This window comes from Chinchilla lanigera, unplaced genomic scaffold (assembly GCF_000276665.1).
Source record: "Chinchilla lanigera isolate Chin_1 unplaced genomic scaffold, ChiLan1.0 scaffold00040, whole genome shotgun sequence".
Taxonomy (NCBI): domain Eukaryota; kingdom Metazoa; phylum Chordata; class Mammalia; order Rodentia; family Chinchillidae; genus Chinchilla; species Chinchilla lanigera.
The window spans coordinates 7,677,684-7,693,455 of record NW_004955441.1 but is presented as its reverse complement, the minus strand read 5'-3'; the positions used below and the strand labels follow the sequence as shown (position 1 = coordinate 7,693,455).

The 15,772-nt window shown below is 39.9% G+C and overlaps 1 protein-coding gene across 9 annotated transcripts in view; it reads left to right on the top strand.

Moving 5' to 3' along the window:
* Slc8a1 (solute carrier family 8 (sodium/calcium exchanger), member 1) overlaps window positions 1–15,772 on the top strand; it is a 384,678-nt gene that overhangs the window by 344,329 nt on the left and 24,577 nt on the right. For all 9 annotated transcript variants that reach the window (XM_013517579.1, XM_005390912.2, XM_005390910.2 and 6 more), the window contains one exon: window positions 8,202–8,477. In XM_013517579.1, coding sequence (XP_013373033.1) covers window positions 8,202–8,477 — 276 coding nt within the window. The remainder of the gene's footprint in view (window positions 1–8,201; window positions 8,478–15,772) is intronic.

Genomic DNA, 15,772 nt, shown 5'->3' with positions numbered 1-15,772 from the left:
GCAGAATTCCAAGCTACAGTCTATACCTGGAACTCAAATTTCATGACAGCAATACTAATACCTAATGCATTTGTAACAGAAGTAAAATGAAAACTGGTAATTAGTGGGATTCCTAGGAGGTGAGAAATGGAGTTTCTAAGAATAAACCAGATAGGATTATACATGCAAGGGTGAAGAGCAGTAGATTGTAGATGCAGGGTCCCCACACTAATGCTAGTCCTCATTAGCTAGGGAAAAAAAGACCTCTCAATAAAACATAATGCTTTTGCTCAAGCGTTAGCCTCCATGGGGCTAACAGCAAGGCTCACACCCTCCCCAGAGACAACTGTCCCTGCCAAAGGACCTTTCAAATACATTTTGAAGAAGAGCAAAAGGCAAGATTTTAGAAAAAGTTGGTGTGACATCAAAATAGAGGATTTTTGTAATGGTGAAATTTTACATGGACTAAAAAGAAAAGTATTTTTCTTAAAAAGTATCATATAGATGAGAAAGAGTATGCATTTGTGTCCCCCCAAAGTCCATCATAGTAATGCATGAATTGGAAGTCATAGCCTAGCACTGCTTTGAAACAGTGAGACATTTTTATGTAAGTTATAAGTAAGCTCGGTGTGTAATAATAATGTGCTATGGGCACCTCAGTGTGTACATTACTGAAAGCGATGTCTCCTATTGCAGCTGAGTTAAGTGCCTCTTGAAGTTTATATTCAAGTGCAAGCATCATGTTTTAAAAAACAAGAATGTGGCTCACCTAGAGGATGCTTGAGTGTAGACCGAAAGTGAAAGTTGAAAGTAGCTAGTCTCACATGCCGGTAGGGATGCCATGCAGGACAGGGTTGCATTCACTATGCATGGCCTAGGCCCTAGGGAATAGGGTCTACAAATGAGTGGACCACAGCAGGTTGAGCTGACAGCCAGGACTGCTGAAACTGGTGTCTTAGCCACTTTCTCGCTAAGGGCCACGATGCCTGACATGAGCAACTTAAAGGAGAGTTTTATCTCGGCTCACGATTTCAATCTGTGGTCGACTGGCTAAGACAGAAACAGCAGGGTGGAAGGGAATGGAAGAAGAAAGCTGTTCAGTGCATGGCAGGAAATAGAGAGAGATGGCAGGAGTGGGGGACAAGAATACATCCTTCCAGGTCACACCCCAGTGACCCATCTCCAGCCAGACCCATGTCCTAACAGCAAGTCAGCTGTGATCTCTTCAGTGGACTGATCTGATGAGTTTTGCACTGCTTTGATCCAATCAGCTTCAAGACATCAGACTTTTATGGGACGTTTTAGATACAAACTTTAACACACAGACTATGAGACCATGAGCTCTCCAGCAGCTGAGACTCTCAGGTATGACACAAGCAACCATTTGGCAGCAATTTTAGAGGAGTTTCTATTAAACAGAGGTATTGGTCAGCTTTCTATTGCCGGGACAAAATCATGACATACACCATGTAAAGGAGGAAGGTTTAATTTGGTTCATAGTTTCAGAGGTTTCGGTCCATGGTCAGCTGAGTGTGAAGCAGAAACGTCAAGGCAGAAGGGCATGGCAGAGGGAAGCTGCTAACCTCTTGGTGTCTAGGAAGGAAAGAGCGAGAGAGTGAGGAAGGGGTCAGGGGCAGGATATACCATTCTCAGGCAAGCCCCCAGTGATCTACTTCCTACACCGAGGCCCCACCTTGCAGTAGTCCACTCAGCTCGTGAACTTACACTGGTCTCCTCACTCATGATCCAGTCACCTTTCTGGGCCCCACCTTGGAAAATGGCTGCATTGAGCTTTCAAGCCATCCATGCACTAGTCTTTGGGAAACACTTCACATTTAAATCATAACACAGGGAACTGAACTTGGAGAGCTCTGAAATTCTCCTAAAGTTTTAATTTCAGGAATTTTACAAAATTCACATTTCAGTTAACAGAAACAAATGCCTGCACATTTTTCCTGTGTTTTGGCAACTCAGGGACAGAGCAATTTGAGCATATTATGTTTTGAGATATCCCTGATAAGGAAGTGTCTTTCTTTGTATACCTAGAAGAAACTTTGCCCCAGAGAATATGTGAGTCCTTCGTTCCAATGATCAAGTTATAGGGAAATATTTATCACAGGTCTCCAAGACTCGGAAGAAGAGATAAACTCACTGGGAATGAATCTTTGGTTAGCTTAATTTAGTGCCACATAGAAACCACGAGGGATAAAAAGAGGTGGTAACTGTTTTTCTCACTAAAAGTGACTTATGAACACATAAAAGGAGAAAAGAAGATGTTTTAGGTCATTGCATGAGAAATATCATAAAGGCAACTTGATTCAACCCAAACCTTAAATATTAAACATATGCACACATGCATGTACTCAGATACAAGAAAGCAGTGGAACAGAAATTCCTCAAGTGAATCAGAGATCTCAATTTTTTCTCTTAAAGTAAGAAGAGGTGAATTGACTGATTGCTAGTTTCTTTTATCTTTTACATTTTATCTTTCTGTCAGAACCTTTGAAAATAAAAAGAAATGAAAATAATAGGGGTATGTTAATCAGCTCTTGTTGCCGAGACACCATACACAACACTCCCAAGAAGAAAGAGAGGCTTAATTTGGCTAGTGGTTTCAGGGGATCCCATCCATAGTCAGCTGCTCTAAGCAAGAACATCTTGGTGGAGGGGCGTGGCCAAGGACAGCTACTGGGTCCTGGTGGCTGGGAAGCAGAGTAGAGGACCAAGACTAAAGACCATGCATAACACCCAAACTCATGCCTCCATGACCCACCCAGACACAGCAATTTAGCTTAACCACCAGTGGGAGAGTAGAACTTGAAGTGTAATTGCTGTAATTAGACTGCAAAAAGGGGGGATCATGATAAAGGAGAATCTATTGAATATTGAGCTTTATGTTTCCCAAGCTGCTTTACATTAAAAATGTGTAATTATTTAAACCAGTTTTTCAAATTCTGGAGTAGACAGTTGAATGTAAGTCAGGTGTTTTATTTGGACTTTATGGTTGAGCTTTGGCAGCTGGAAGTGGGAATAAGGACTTGTCACTCTCCAAAGTAAAGATTCTACAAAGGTTACAACCATGATGCCCTCTTGTACTTTGATTTTCTTGTTGGCCAGTTCAGTTAGTCCCCGAGGACTGGAGAAAGAGTGTACAGCTGACTCTGCCAAAGTTAATAATAAATATGTCTCCAAATATTCGAATACAATTATTGCTGATGGTGCATCGGTCGTCTCATTTTTCTAGGAAAAGGCAGTATTGCATCTGTACAGAATGAGGCATTAGAAGAACTGAATGACTATGTGATAAATACTAAATCATTCATTTTGCCTCATGTGTAGAAGAATATTGCCTTGGCCTATTAGATCAAATCCTATCTCAGCCACTTACCAACTGAGTGATTATGCTACACAGTCACTTAAATTCTCCCGACTTCAGGTTCTTTGTATGGATGGTGAGATTAATAATGCCTGCCTTAGGATCGGGTATTTAAAAGAACTCTCAATGCCTGCCACTTAGTACATAGCCCATGACGTTCCCTCCCTCTATTCCTTCCTTCTTTTCTTTTCTTAAAATTAAAGGGAAACTGCAGTGATAATAGCTCACTCAAGCAGAATATAGATCCAGTGAAATCAAGGTACTTGGATCATATTGATTTACTGCCTCCCTTCCAACAAAGAACAATAATAGATTATGACACATCTCTGTGTAAATGGATTTATGGTTTTACAAAGGACTTGGACATTTTCTGCTCTGGCCCTTGAAACAGCTCTGTGACGTGCGAGTTAGGAAACTCATTGAACAGATGTGGAATGGAGGCTCAGGAAGTTTAAATGTCTTGCTCTGAAACAAGCTACATGAACTAGAAATTGACTTTTAGGGCTTCTGACCCAAGTGTTTAGTACACCCTGGCTGCTTCCTTTTCTGGTCCGCAAAGCTCTCCCTGAGGTCAAACCCTGTGCGTCTAGGAGGGGTGCTAGCAAACACCTGTTTACTTTACCCGGTATGTCATCCGCAGGTGCTAACAGGTATTTCTCCTGGGGTTGCCTTTCACGCTTCATTACGCCTGTGATGCCCTTTATCTCATCCTGCAGAGCAGGGACTATGATGTCAATAGACAAAGTGAACCCCTTTCCAATACCTGCACTTTAAATGATTTGGCTTTTTATTTTATTTTATTTTATTTTTAGTTATATTTAGGAAGTTCAAAATGTATCAGGAGACCCACTTGAAGGCCGATGGGAGGGATTATTCCAATACCACTTCTCTCTCTTTCCATTAGTGGCATCCATAAAGCTGAAAAGAAGGATTCCACAATAAGAAGGATTTACTTGGGATCTTCTCAAAGCGACCTGTCTGTTTCTTTGCTAACACAGAGGAAGGACTTGAAAACATTGTGTAGCTTCTCATAACCCTGAGCTAGGAAGCCTGCAGAAATGGCAGGGTGTTGTCACTTTGCTTGTCACATGACATATATTCTCAGTGTTTGGGAAATTTTATTTGGTTTGTATTTGTTTTACTTTTTGTTTTATATTTTCAATGTTTCACCACTGTTTACAAGAAAGCAGTCTTTAAAGAAGAGTCTGTTGGTGATGGAAAATTATAATATTTCTTTATCCTTCCTCCAAGACAGAGTAATTGTACATTATGCGTGGCAGTGAGTGGTCATTTTTAATATTTAAATGGCATCTCAGTCAAAGATTAAATTTTATGAAGTTCAGGGGCATTCCCAACAAAAAGGATGGGAAGCCACTTCTACTTTCAAATGCTATAAAACACATCCCAGACTGAAACATTAAAACATCTAAGATTCCTTATACTACCCTAAAGCCTGCAGAAGGAGCACCCCCGGTACACACAGACACACACACCCCTTCTGCATTAACAGATCATGAAATTAATTTCAAAATGTAAGATTAATTTTTTTTAAAAGCTTAGAATGTAATCTTAAGACTCAGCTGTTATTTTTGTTTTTTTTATTCTCTTTAAAATAAAAAAAGACAGCGTGTTGACTAAGCAATTATATAATGATGGAGAAACATAGAAGCAATCGGTAGTGGAGGAAAATAATGATAACTACCATGCTAATCATTACCTGGAAACACCCCCAGAACTTCACAGAGATGATCTGATTATTCCTCGGTGCCTCCCTCACGGGAAAGGTGTTATTATTTCCATCTTGAAAACAAACATAATGTCTAGTCTTGGTTTCTAAGTGTCATTTCTTCTGAGAAGCTTGATTATTTGTTTTCTTGTTCATCTCCAGAATGTGACTGTCACCCAAAATTAAGTAATTTTGCAGTCAGAGGCAGAGTAGTCTGTTTCTATAAATGATTGATTAAGAGTCAGTGTTTTTAAAGTATTTTAATCAGATACACCAAGAAATTATAAAATGGTCACAAATATAGAAGTGTAAAAGGATCTGTCACAAAATAAATATAATTAGAAACTCCGGTGCTTTTTTGAGCTTTCCTGGGTTTATGCACCGTCTTTTAGAGTGGAGAATGGAGAGAAGGAACAGGGAAAAAATTAACATGGTTCTTTTCTGCCCCCCCTTCAAATAAACGCCCCAAAGCTGCAGCTCTCACAGAAATTATCCTTATAGCTAAAGTATAGGATAAAAGAAAAGTGGGAAGAAAAGGTAAAGAAGGGAGAAAACAAAGAAACCCATAAGGAAATGAGATGAGGAGGTGATAGAAACACTGAATACTGTACTTCTATTTTTAAAAAAATTTTAATTTCACTTTTACTTGGTGCATAGTAATTGCACATGTTTATGGGGTACAGGGTGATGTTTTGGTACATATGTACTAAATTTCAATGTGATGACTTAGGAGGTGTTCAAAGGGCTGCTGTATTAATTTGCTAGGGCTGCCATAGTAAAATGCCACAGATTGAGTGGCTTAAATAGAAAAATGTATTTCTTGGGGGCTGGGGATTTAGCTCAGTGGCACAGTGCCTGCCTGGCAAGTGCAAGGTCATGAGTTCGATTCCCAGTACCATAAAAAAAAAAAACAGAAGAAAAAGAAAAAGAAAAACATATTTCTTCACAGTGCTGCACACTGGAAATCCAAGGTCAAGGTGTGGATGGTTAGTTCCCCCTGATGCCCCTCTCTCCCTGGCTTGCAAATGTCTGTGTTTTTGTTATATCCTTACCTGGTTATTCCTCTGTGCACACATGTTCCTGGTGTCAGTGTGTCTCAGTTTCCTCTTCTGAAAAGGACACCAATTAGATTAGATTAGGACTCATCCCAGGGACCTTATTTTAATTTCATTACCTCTTTAAAGGCCCTATCATCCACCCAAAGATGCAAAGCATTGCGAGATAGATCCTCAACGCATGAATTAATGCAGCCCATAGCAAGTCTTGTGCTTTCAGGCGAGGTGACTGGAAACACATACTAACCACACACTCAAATTCTGCCAAAATGATCAACAGTACTTTTTCCCCCATACACATTTCGGTGAGCCGACCTCACCTAAGTTCTCTACCGTAGTAGCCCCCAAAGGTGATTTTTACAAATCTACTAGAACTTTCTCCTAGAACTTCATTGGAGACTTCCCAAAGTCACAAAGGTGAAGCTCTTTTACACAAGTCCCCAAAGTCAACTTACAAAATAATTCCAATCATGTGGTCATGGAAGAGCAGGTCACTGGCACTTCTCTCTTCCTGTAAGATGAGAAGTGACAGATCCAGTCATTCCTCTTGGCATCTTTTGCGAGATGCACATATTACTCAAAGCTCTGAGACTTTTCTTTCCTTGCACCAGATGGTCACACCATAGCCTGTGTCACAAAGAGCACACACATTTGCTCCATGCTGACAATCTAGGGTCACAGATTGGAGAGTTGACAGCCCCACCTGCTGTCAGTTGCACAAAGTAAAGTAAATCCTGGGAGATGGAGTTTCGGCTGGTGAACAAAGTCTTCAAGAAGTTTTTTGTTTTTTTCAAAACCACCCCAAAACATGAATATACATTTGCTATCACTCCAAAAAAAGTTGACATTCAAAGTCCTAATTTTAAACATGTGAATGGGGATTATTTTCACATTATATATGAAGTCTGCATTTTAGAATATCATTAGTAATTTCCTGGTCTCTTTACATAACAAGCTTTGTGGTAGTATGACTTAACGGGGAGAATTGTGATCAATGTGTGTATATTATGTAATTACATTGTGAGACAAAAATCAGTAGAAATTCAGGCATGCATTCCTTCATTCAATAAGCACTTGGCACCTAAAAAGAGCCAGAGATGGTATCAAACAGTAGGGACATAAAACTGAATGGCAGGCCCACATTTAGCTGGAGGAGAGAAGAAAGTAAATAGGTACAATTTAGATAAAGCAGCAGTTCTCAAATCTGAGCGTGCATCAGAATCATGAAGAGGGGTTATTCAAGCCCAGATATCTTGTGGCATATGCTCCCCGACTTTTCTGATTCAGTGAAGCTTGGAATTAATATTTCTAGCAGGCTACTGCTGCTGGCTCTAGAAGAACACTTTGAGAACCACTGATTCAGAGTTTCACATACCAGCATCTATGGGAGCTTTGAGGAGGTATTCTTAGCCCCAGTCGGGGTGGTGGGAGGTCAGAGAGAGTTTCAGAGGAGTGAATTCTAAAAGACAATTGAGGAACAAAAAGATAAAAGGATAGAAACGTACTGATCTCATTAACTCTACAGGACAAAAGTGGGAGAACATGCATATCATTTGAAAAAATACGTTATTTAACTACGACAAAGTCTGAGTTTGAAATGGCTACGGGGATAAAATTGGAGGGATACGCAAGGCCCATAAACGTGATTGAAGACCTTGTTTGAATATGGCTCTGTATGTGATTATGTAACCGCGAATCTCCAGAGTTGGATCTCAAGCTGGAAAAAAGAATTGCGGCAGAACTCTGACCGCAGATAGCTGTGTGCCAAGCAGGTTTCCTTTTTAGCTTTCCAACTTTGGAGAAGAAATCTTCGTTACTCTGAAGTGACAAATCTCATTGGAGGTTTCACAATGATTGAAAAGTTTATTGGTTGCACATTAGCAGACCTGAGTGGGGGTGTGTTTTGCCATTTGCGTACCTTAATCAGGGATTCATTATGATTAACTTCACTCACTTCTGATGGCCTCCTGTCTCTCAGAAGTGAGACCCTGGAAGGAGATTGGGAGGGAGGAAGACCGTAGTAGCATGGGTTGTAATGAAACATGCCTCATTCCTCTCTCTCCAGGGGAAGATGATGACGACGATGAATGTGGGGAGGAGAAGTTGCCCTCCTGCTTCGATTATGTGATGCACTTTCTGACTGTCTTCTGGAAGGTCCTGTTTGCCTTCGTCCCACCTACCGAGTACTGGAATGGCTGGGCATGTTTCATCGTCTCCATTCTCATGATTGGCCTACTGACAGCTTTCATTGGAGACCTGGCTTCGCACTTTGGCTGCACCATTGGCCTAAAAGACTCCGTGACTGCTGTTGTGTTCGTCGCACTGGGAACGTCAGTGCCAGGTACAGGAGGCATTCATGTAGAAATCCTCCAGAAGGCGAGGTTCATTTCCCCATGACCCTTTCTTTCCTTCAATCATAAGCACTGCAATAATAAGCCAGAGCCTAGAGCAGTAGTGGTGAACCTATGTCACGCATGCCACTGCAGGCTGTTTGTTATCATTGAACGCTCTAAAAGGTTCACCAGCACGGGCCTGGAGGTATAAGTAATGGTCACTGCTCAAGTGCATTGTCAAAAAAATGGCACTTCTCACAGTTATAAAACTGGTCAGCATCATTATGCTGACAGGAACACACTCGTAGAGTCTCCTTGGCCTGCCTGCTTGGAGAGAGCAGATCAGTTTGATGAACACATTTTCTGATGAGCGTCCGCTTAGAGTGAGCACTTTCAAAAACATAAAGCAAAACACAGAATCACTTTCAAGAGTGAAATTTGCCTTTTATACATTTACTGAGGTTTGGGTAATATCCATGAAACTCTGTATTCATTGAGGGCACTGAAAAACACATTTACTGCAGCCGTGATAAAATATTCTCTTGATCTACATATTAAGGAGAGCAGCTAGGAAGTCAACATTGATCAGGACAGGAAAACATAGTGACAAAAGTGAGCAGATGGAGTGTACATTTCATACATCTTTTCAGGCATTCCTTATAATCTGAATTTTTCTTCCACGCTACAACTATAGTGGATTCTCTTTACTAAGAATTCTGAGTAAGGCATCACCTTGAAATATTAATAGCAATGATTTTCTAATTTTGGTGGGCATCAGAATTACTTGGGCTTGTCTTGAGAAATACAGATGTCTGAGATTCATCACCAGCCCACAGGAGATTTACAAAGAGAGATCAGAAGTGTGTGTGTGTGTGTGTGTGTGTGTGTGTGTGTGTGTGTGTGTTTTAAACTCACCAGTGATTCTGGTAGAATCACAGTTTATTGTAGCTAAAATTTTAGACCTGCTCTGCAAATTAGCTGGCATCCTGACATCCTAAGACATACAGCCTTAAATTTGAGCAAAAAGATTCACATTCTCTACCATACAGCAGGCCAAGGACTTGGATAAAGAAAAGGAAGGACTGAAAACAGCCCTGATGATGATACCCACTTCTGTCTACTGCCCTCATTTACCAGTACTGATATGGATCAGTGATGGCGAACCTTTTAGAGCTTTCAATAATAACAAACAGCCCACTGTGGCACATGTGCCGTAGGTTTGCCACCACTGACCTAGATGCTATCCATGATTTATACTAAAACTTGCTGTACTTAACAATTCTAGATTTTGGGTTGAATTTGAAAGCAAATACAGTTTATGTCATATAAGTTCATGCATCACTTAATGATGCTCATACATTCTGAGAAATGCACCATTGGGTGATTTCATCATTATATGCACAGGAGAATGCGCTTCCACAAACTAAAATGGCCATGACATCTCCAAGCTACATAATCCTGTGGGACCACCACTATATAGATGGTCTGTCATTGATCTAAACATTGTTATAAGGTGCATGAATATATTTCTTTTCGCTGGTGTTCATGAGGTGTTCTTCATGCAGATACTTATTATCTCAGTGACTGTGGCCACTATTAACCTCTCTGAGCTTCAATCTTTATTTGTAAGATAGGGATAACCATATTTAACATTCAGAGTTGTAGTATGATTGGACAAAAAAATTGGAATATAAAATTTTCTGGCTAGTAAAGCATCTGAGACACAGAAAGGATTGAATAAAATAGCTTGTATGATTAGTGATTATCTTGAATAATTTAAAATGATATGAACAATATAAATTAATACAGTAGTTAGCTTGAGAACACTGAAGCATCCAGATTTATACTGAGCAATCACATATATGCTTTTATCCAATTGCTTGACACTTGGGGGTCCTGATTAAGAGGCAGAACATGGTTTGGGAGTCCAACTAAGTTAATGGGTGGTAGGCAATTTAGAGAGTGCTCTTACTGCTGCCATAGTGAGCAGAGCTCCCCAGTTTCCATGATAGTTGATCCTCAGAGGAGAGCAGACTTTCTCAAGGCTGGCTGTGTTCCCACAGTTCCACATTTGCTCACTTTAATTCTTTTCCCCAGCAGTTACAGAAATTAACCTAGCAGGAGGAAAATTTAAAATATTTCTATCTTATGTTATTTTGCTTAGAAACTAAGGATCATCACTGCCCGTTACTTCTACTTGAAATTATCACAGGCAAGTGTGAGGGGTTACTTTCCTTCAGGCTTCAGTCGCTGCATAGTGTCCAAGTTGCTATACTGGTGCAGGTTGCCAAACTGGCCTAAAGAAAATATGTACAAATTATGGCTGAAAAGGGCAAAATCAGTTCTCGCATGACAATTATCCAGAATCACCTTGCCTTTATAAAAAGGCAGCAGCTCGTTCTGCCAAATGCATCTCTTATTTTCAAAGGGCTAAGAAATGCTTCTCCTATATCAAATCTTTGTTTTTGAATATGGTTTTAGATAACAGTGCCTCATCACCAATATACCCAAGGATTTTTTTCTATGTCAGTTTTCCAAAATGTCTTTATATATCTCTTGTGTTAATAAGAGATATTATTCTGTCTCTTTGGAAAAGTTTGGCAGGCATAGAGTTAACTTTTTATCTGTCACATGCCTGTGAATTACATCAAACCCATCATGTTTAGAGGAGTCACCTGCCTTGCTACTTTAAACCAGGTAGAGACGTAGCCCGAGAATCCAGGCAGAGACAGCACTAGATAGGAAAGCCTGTTTGGGGAGAAAACAACAGAATCATTAGTTGCATAAATGGCTTGCCTACACTACCAAAAATGCTTCCCTTAGGAACACAGATTTCTTTGCTCTCTTATGGGGAAAGCTTCTATAATTTGCTGCAATAATAATTGTACAGCATGCTCCCCAATCAGTATATTCACAGGTGATCTCAGATAATCATATCTGTATAAACAGTCATTGCCCCCAACAAAGCTAGGCAAATTGAAGAAGATTCTAGATGAACATAGTTTCAACCCTACTGATTCACAGTCTTCGGTTATTACATCCCCTGACTCCTAAATGTTAAAATAAAATGATATTGTTGTTTCTGGATGGCAAAGCTGAGATGCTACAGGGAGAGGAATTAAAAACACTAATTCTCTTTACTTACAGCTTGTCATTATTCAGCACTGGCCCTAGAGCACAGCTTTTTCTCTAGGCTTATGTCTTGGCACTTTCCCTAAAGTAGAAGATCTGTGCAGTGTCTGAGGAACCGTCTGAAGAATTTCTACGTGAAACTCTTAGATTTTTAGACCACGATGGCCAGATAGACCTTGAAAAATTTCCGTGCTCATACTCCCTCCTCAAGACAGGATTAAGTATCTAGATATGTGGTTAAAATTATCCTTTGCCATATTATTCAAAATCTATAGGAAAAATGTTATGGTCTGCAGGTGGGACAGATCTTCTTCCTCATTCTAGCTGGAACGAGGGGTCGTTATAATCTCCACACAGGGAGGCACTCATTCTGATGTGAGCCAGAGATTGATCTCCAGCCCATGATCACTCTCTGGATATCATCTCCATTCCTTAAATTCCATCTGTGTGTCAGTAGTTGCCAAATGTGTATGTCCACTCTCCTTTCTCCCTGAGCAATACCAACTCCTTTCCTTGTGTCCATGATGAATATGTAATTTTCAGCTCAAAATTGCCATGTCCAAAACAGAACTGTTCATTTCTGTTGTCCGTTAATCTTATCCTTCAACCAAATCTGTTCTTTCCAGATCTTGCCTTTCTCAGAAAACCTGAATCAGCGTCCACTCAGAGTCCCTGGTCCTTTTTTTCTGCTCCCACCAGTCAATGCATCTTCAAGTTCTGCAACCCTTTCTACTAAGCCACAATTTTCAGACCCACTTAGCTGCCTTCCCCAAGCACCATTTAGTTAGACAGCTGATCTGTCCAACCTACAGGGCAGTAACCCCTGTTCTGGCTCCCTGCTTCTGAGGAGATAATTTTAGAATGTAAATCAGACCTCATTATTGCTTGCAATCTTCCAGTGGCCTCTAGGATAAACTCAGGACACTTCGGCCTTTGTAATTGGGCCCCTACATCCTTCGTGATTTGGCCTTTCTCTGGCCTCTTCCTTGTCCACTGTTCTTTGCGCCCACTAGCGTCTTCCCGCCCTCTCCTACACCAAGTTCTTTCCTTTGCCAGGGTTGCACTAGCTGTCTAAAGTGCTCTGCCTCTTCCTCACACAATCCTAGCTCCTTGTCTTCAATTATATTTCATCTTAAATGATACCTTCCATAGGGCCCGTCCAAACCACCAAATGTGAAGTGGGCAACCAGTTCTCCGGTTTTACCTTACTGTACTTTTTGTAGAGGATTTGTTACTTTTTGGATTTTTGGGTTTACTGCTTTTTGAATGTCATTATTCTTTAGCTCTTACATCGAATGAGCAGAAACTGTATTCTCTCACGCTCTTACTCTCTCCATCTCTCACTCTGTCTTGTTCTGTGTGTGTGTGCCCTACCTTCTAGAATGTTGCCTAACTAATGCCTAAGTACTGCACTTGTGTTTGTGTGTTTGACAGCGTATGTGTTATGTATGTAAGAGAATGTAAAAGACTTGTCACTTGTAGATTAGTATAAGTTGATTCAATAAGATTGCTTTCTTCCTGACATTTTCTAAAGACAGCTAAGCATTAAAGTTAAATCATAATTACAGAGGGATATATATATATATATATACATATATATATATATATATATATATATATATACATATCCCACATATATGGGATACATGGGATATATATATATGGGGGGTGTGGCCTGTTCTTGAATAATAAAACATATCTGAGAAACTTACTGCTTTAAGGGACAAATAAAATCTTAAAATCAGGGACTGGGGACTTAGCTCAGTGGCACAGTGCCTACCTGGCAAGTGAAAGGTTGTGAGTTCAATTCCCAGTACTGGAAAAAAAAAAACAACAAAAAATAAATAAAATCTTAAGAGCACTGAGAGCGTCAGACCAGAAACAATTTTGCTTTTGCATAATTTTGGGTGTGGTGAGAATTGTGATGAGCAGTAAGATTTTTTTGTCTCTTTGTCATTCTTTTCTCCCTTGTGATCTCTGCTTGTAAGGCCTAAAACTCAGGCCACTAGTTTTAAAACTTCAGGTAGGTTCTGTGGCCTGCTACATATGCATCTTGCTGTAGCACACAGGTCCGTAATTATATTTTATCTCATGCTGTTTCTGTGGGAAAACAGGAACAAAATTCAAAGGGGAAAATTCTAAGAAGAAACACTGGGGACCCAGCCTTTTAGAAACGAGGAAACACCTGTAATTGGGTACTATTTTAGTTTACAGTTACTTAGGTAAAATGGGATTGTTGAGCCAACACATTCCAGTTCAAAATATGAGTTGTCCTTCGTCTCCTGATCCCTTTCAATGCAAATGGCAGGGAGTGTTCTTCTTTAATAATTACAAAGAACACTATGAGATGTCAAGGAAGTGAGTATATTTTTTCCTCCAGAAATCTTGTCTGTCTTTCTCTATACGTCTTTTTTGGGCTTGTGCCTGAAACTTGCCCTTCGCCCCTAGACCTTCCTCCCAGCTGCTTATCATGGGGTGAGAACATTTTAAAACCTGAGCATTCTGGGGCATCCCTTAGCCTCTGGCATTGGAAGAATTTCTGTTTCTTTCCAGTGTTTTGACTGTTTCTTTATCCTTTGAGATCTGTCAAGTAGGAATTATTTACCCCTAGAGGTTTCAAGGCATGAAGGGAAAGGAAACAGGCAATTGAAAAGGTTTTGTTTTGTTTTGTTCCATTCTGTATATTCAGCCTTTTAAAACTAAAACCTTACTTCAGGGAAAGTTTATGTCATTTTTACCTTACTTCCTTTCCAGACTTGTGAAGAGCACAGGAGAATCTCACGTAGTTAGTTAGGCCTGCTGTCCAGAATATTGTCCTAGTGCAGGCCCGATATGACCGAGGGGTATGACGACAAGAGCTTAAGAACCGAAATCGGGGACCTGGACTTCTAACCATCACTCACTCACTGCCTCTCATTAATTTCTTGACTTTCTGACCTCAGTTTTCTTGCTTGTATAATAGACATTATACTATTACAATAGATGAGAGGATGAAGTAATAGTGTAGATTTTAGAACACTTTACCAACTAAAAACTAATTAAATGCAGGAAATAATTATCTCATTGTTCAGAGAGAGCAACTCTAAAAATGTCAAAAAGAGTGGAAGCCATCAGAAAATGAGGATACATGGGAAAGTTTTATGATCAAGGGAGGAAATTTTTCAAATTTACCGTAAAGCTCCAAAGTGTGATTGACAAGATCACTGCATTTACATTCTCAGCTATCTCATTTAGGTAATATCACTGAGTGATGTGAAATAATTTAACCTCCTCTGAATCTTTATTTACTTTTTGGGGGCCTTCTGATATCCTTCTCCTGAAAATAAGATTTATCTATTTGTTCAGCATTGTGCTAGGAAATACTGTTATTTTTGTAACGAAAAATGTGTGGGCAATTAAGGGCTGACATTTTTCAGTTTTTAATCTCCTAGCTTTTATTCACTCTCCAAACTAAGGTACCATACAGTATAAGACATATAAGTAGCAAGTACTTTCTAATTTACTGTGTCCTGTTGGTTGATTTCTCAGTGGACCTTAAATAACTCTTATGGTTGTCCAGAATGTATATTACATTCTCGAGGAGGCACTATAATCTGAATGACACTCCTGGAGATTTATGGGATACTACATGTATCAATGCAGACAGGGTGTCTGCAGAAAGGCGTTCTATATCTTACAGACAAGTGTGCACCAGGGTATTTGTGCTGCATGAGAAAATTAACCCATGGGGAATACACAATTTGTCCATATTTTGTCCAATGTATATAGACACTAGCTTGTGGAATCCATATTATCTCTCATCTTTTATAATCTTATACTTAGCCACCTTGGATATATTTTTCGGGTATCACATACACTCTTTCTCACATGCCTTACAATTTTTTGGAAATTACTCACTTTTCTCCTTGCCTCAATTTTAGTACTTTCCATTTTTAAAGTATGCAACTTTGGGGTTATGTTCAAACTCAGTGAGCTCATGCTTCTGTTAGTCCCTTTGGCATCAAGAAGAGCTAGTAGAGGGGCTGGAGATTTAGCTCAGTGGCACAGTGCCTGCCTGGCAAGCACAAGGTCGTGAGTTTGATTCCTGGTACCAGAAAAAAAAAAAAAAAAAGAGAGAGAGAGAGCTAGTAGAATTCATGCTTCAAAAACTTCAGTTTTTTCAATTTTTTTT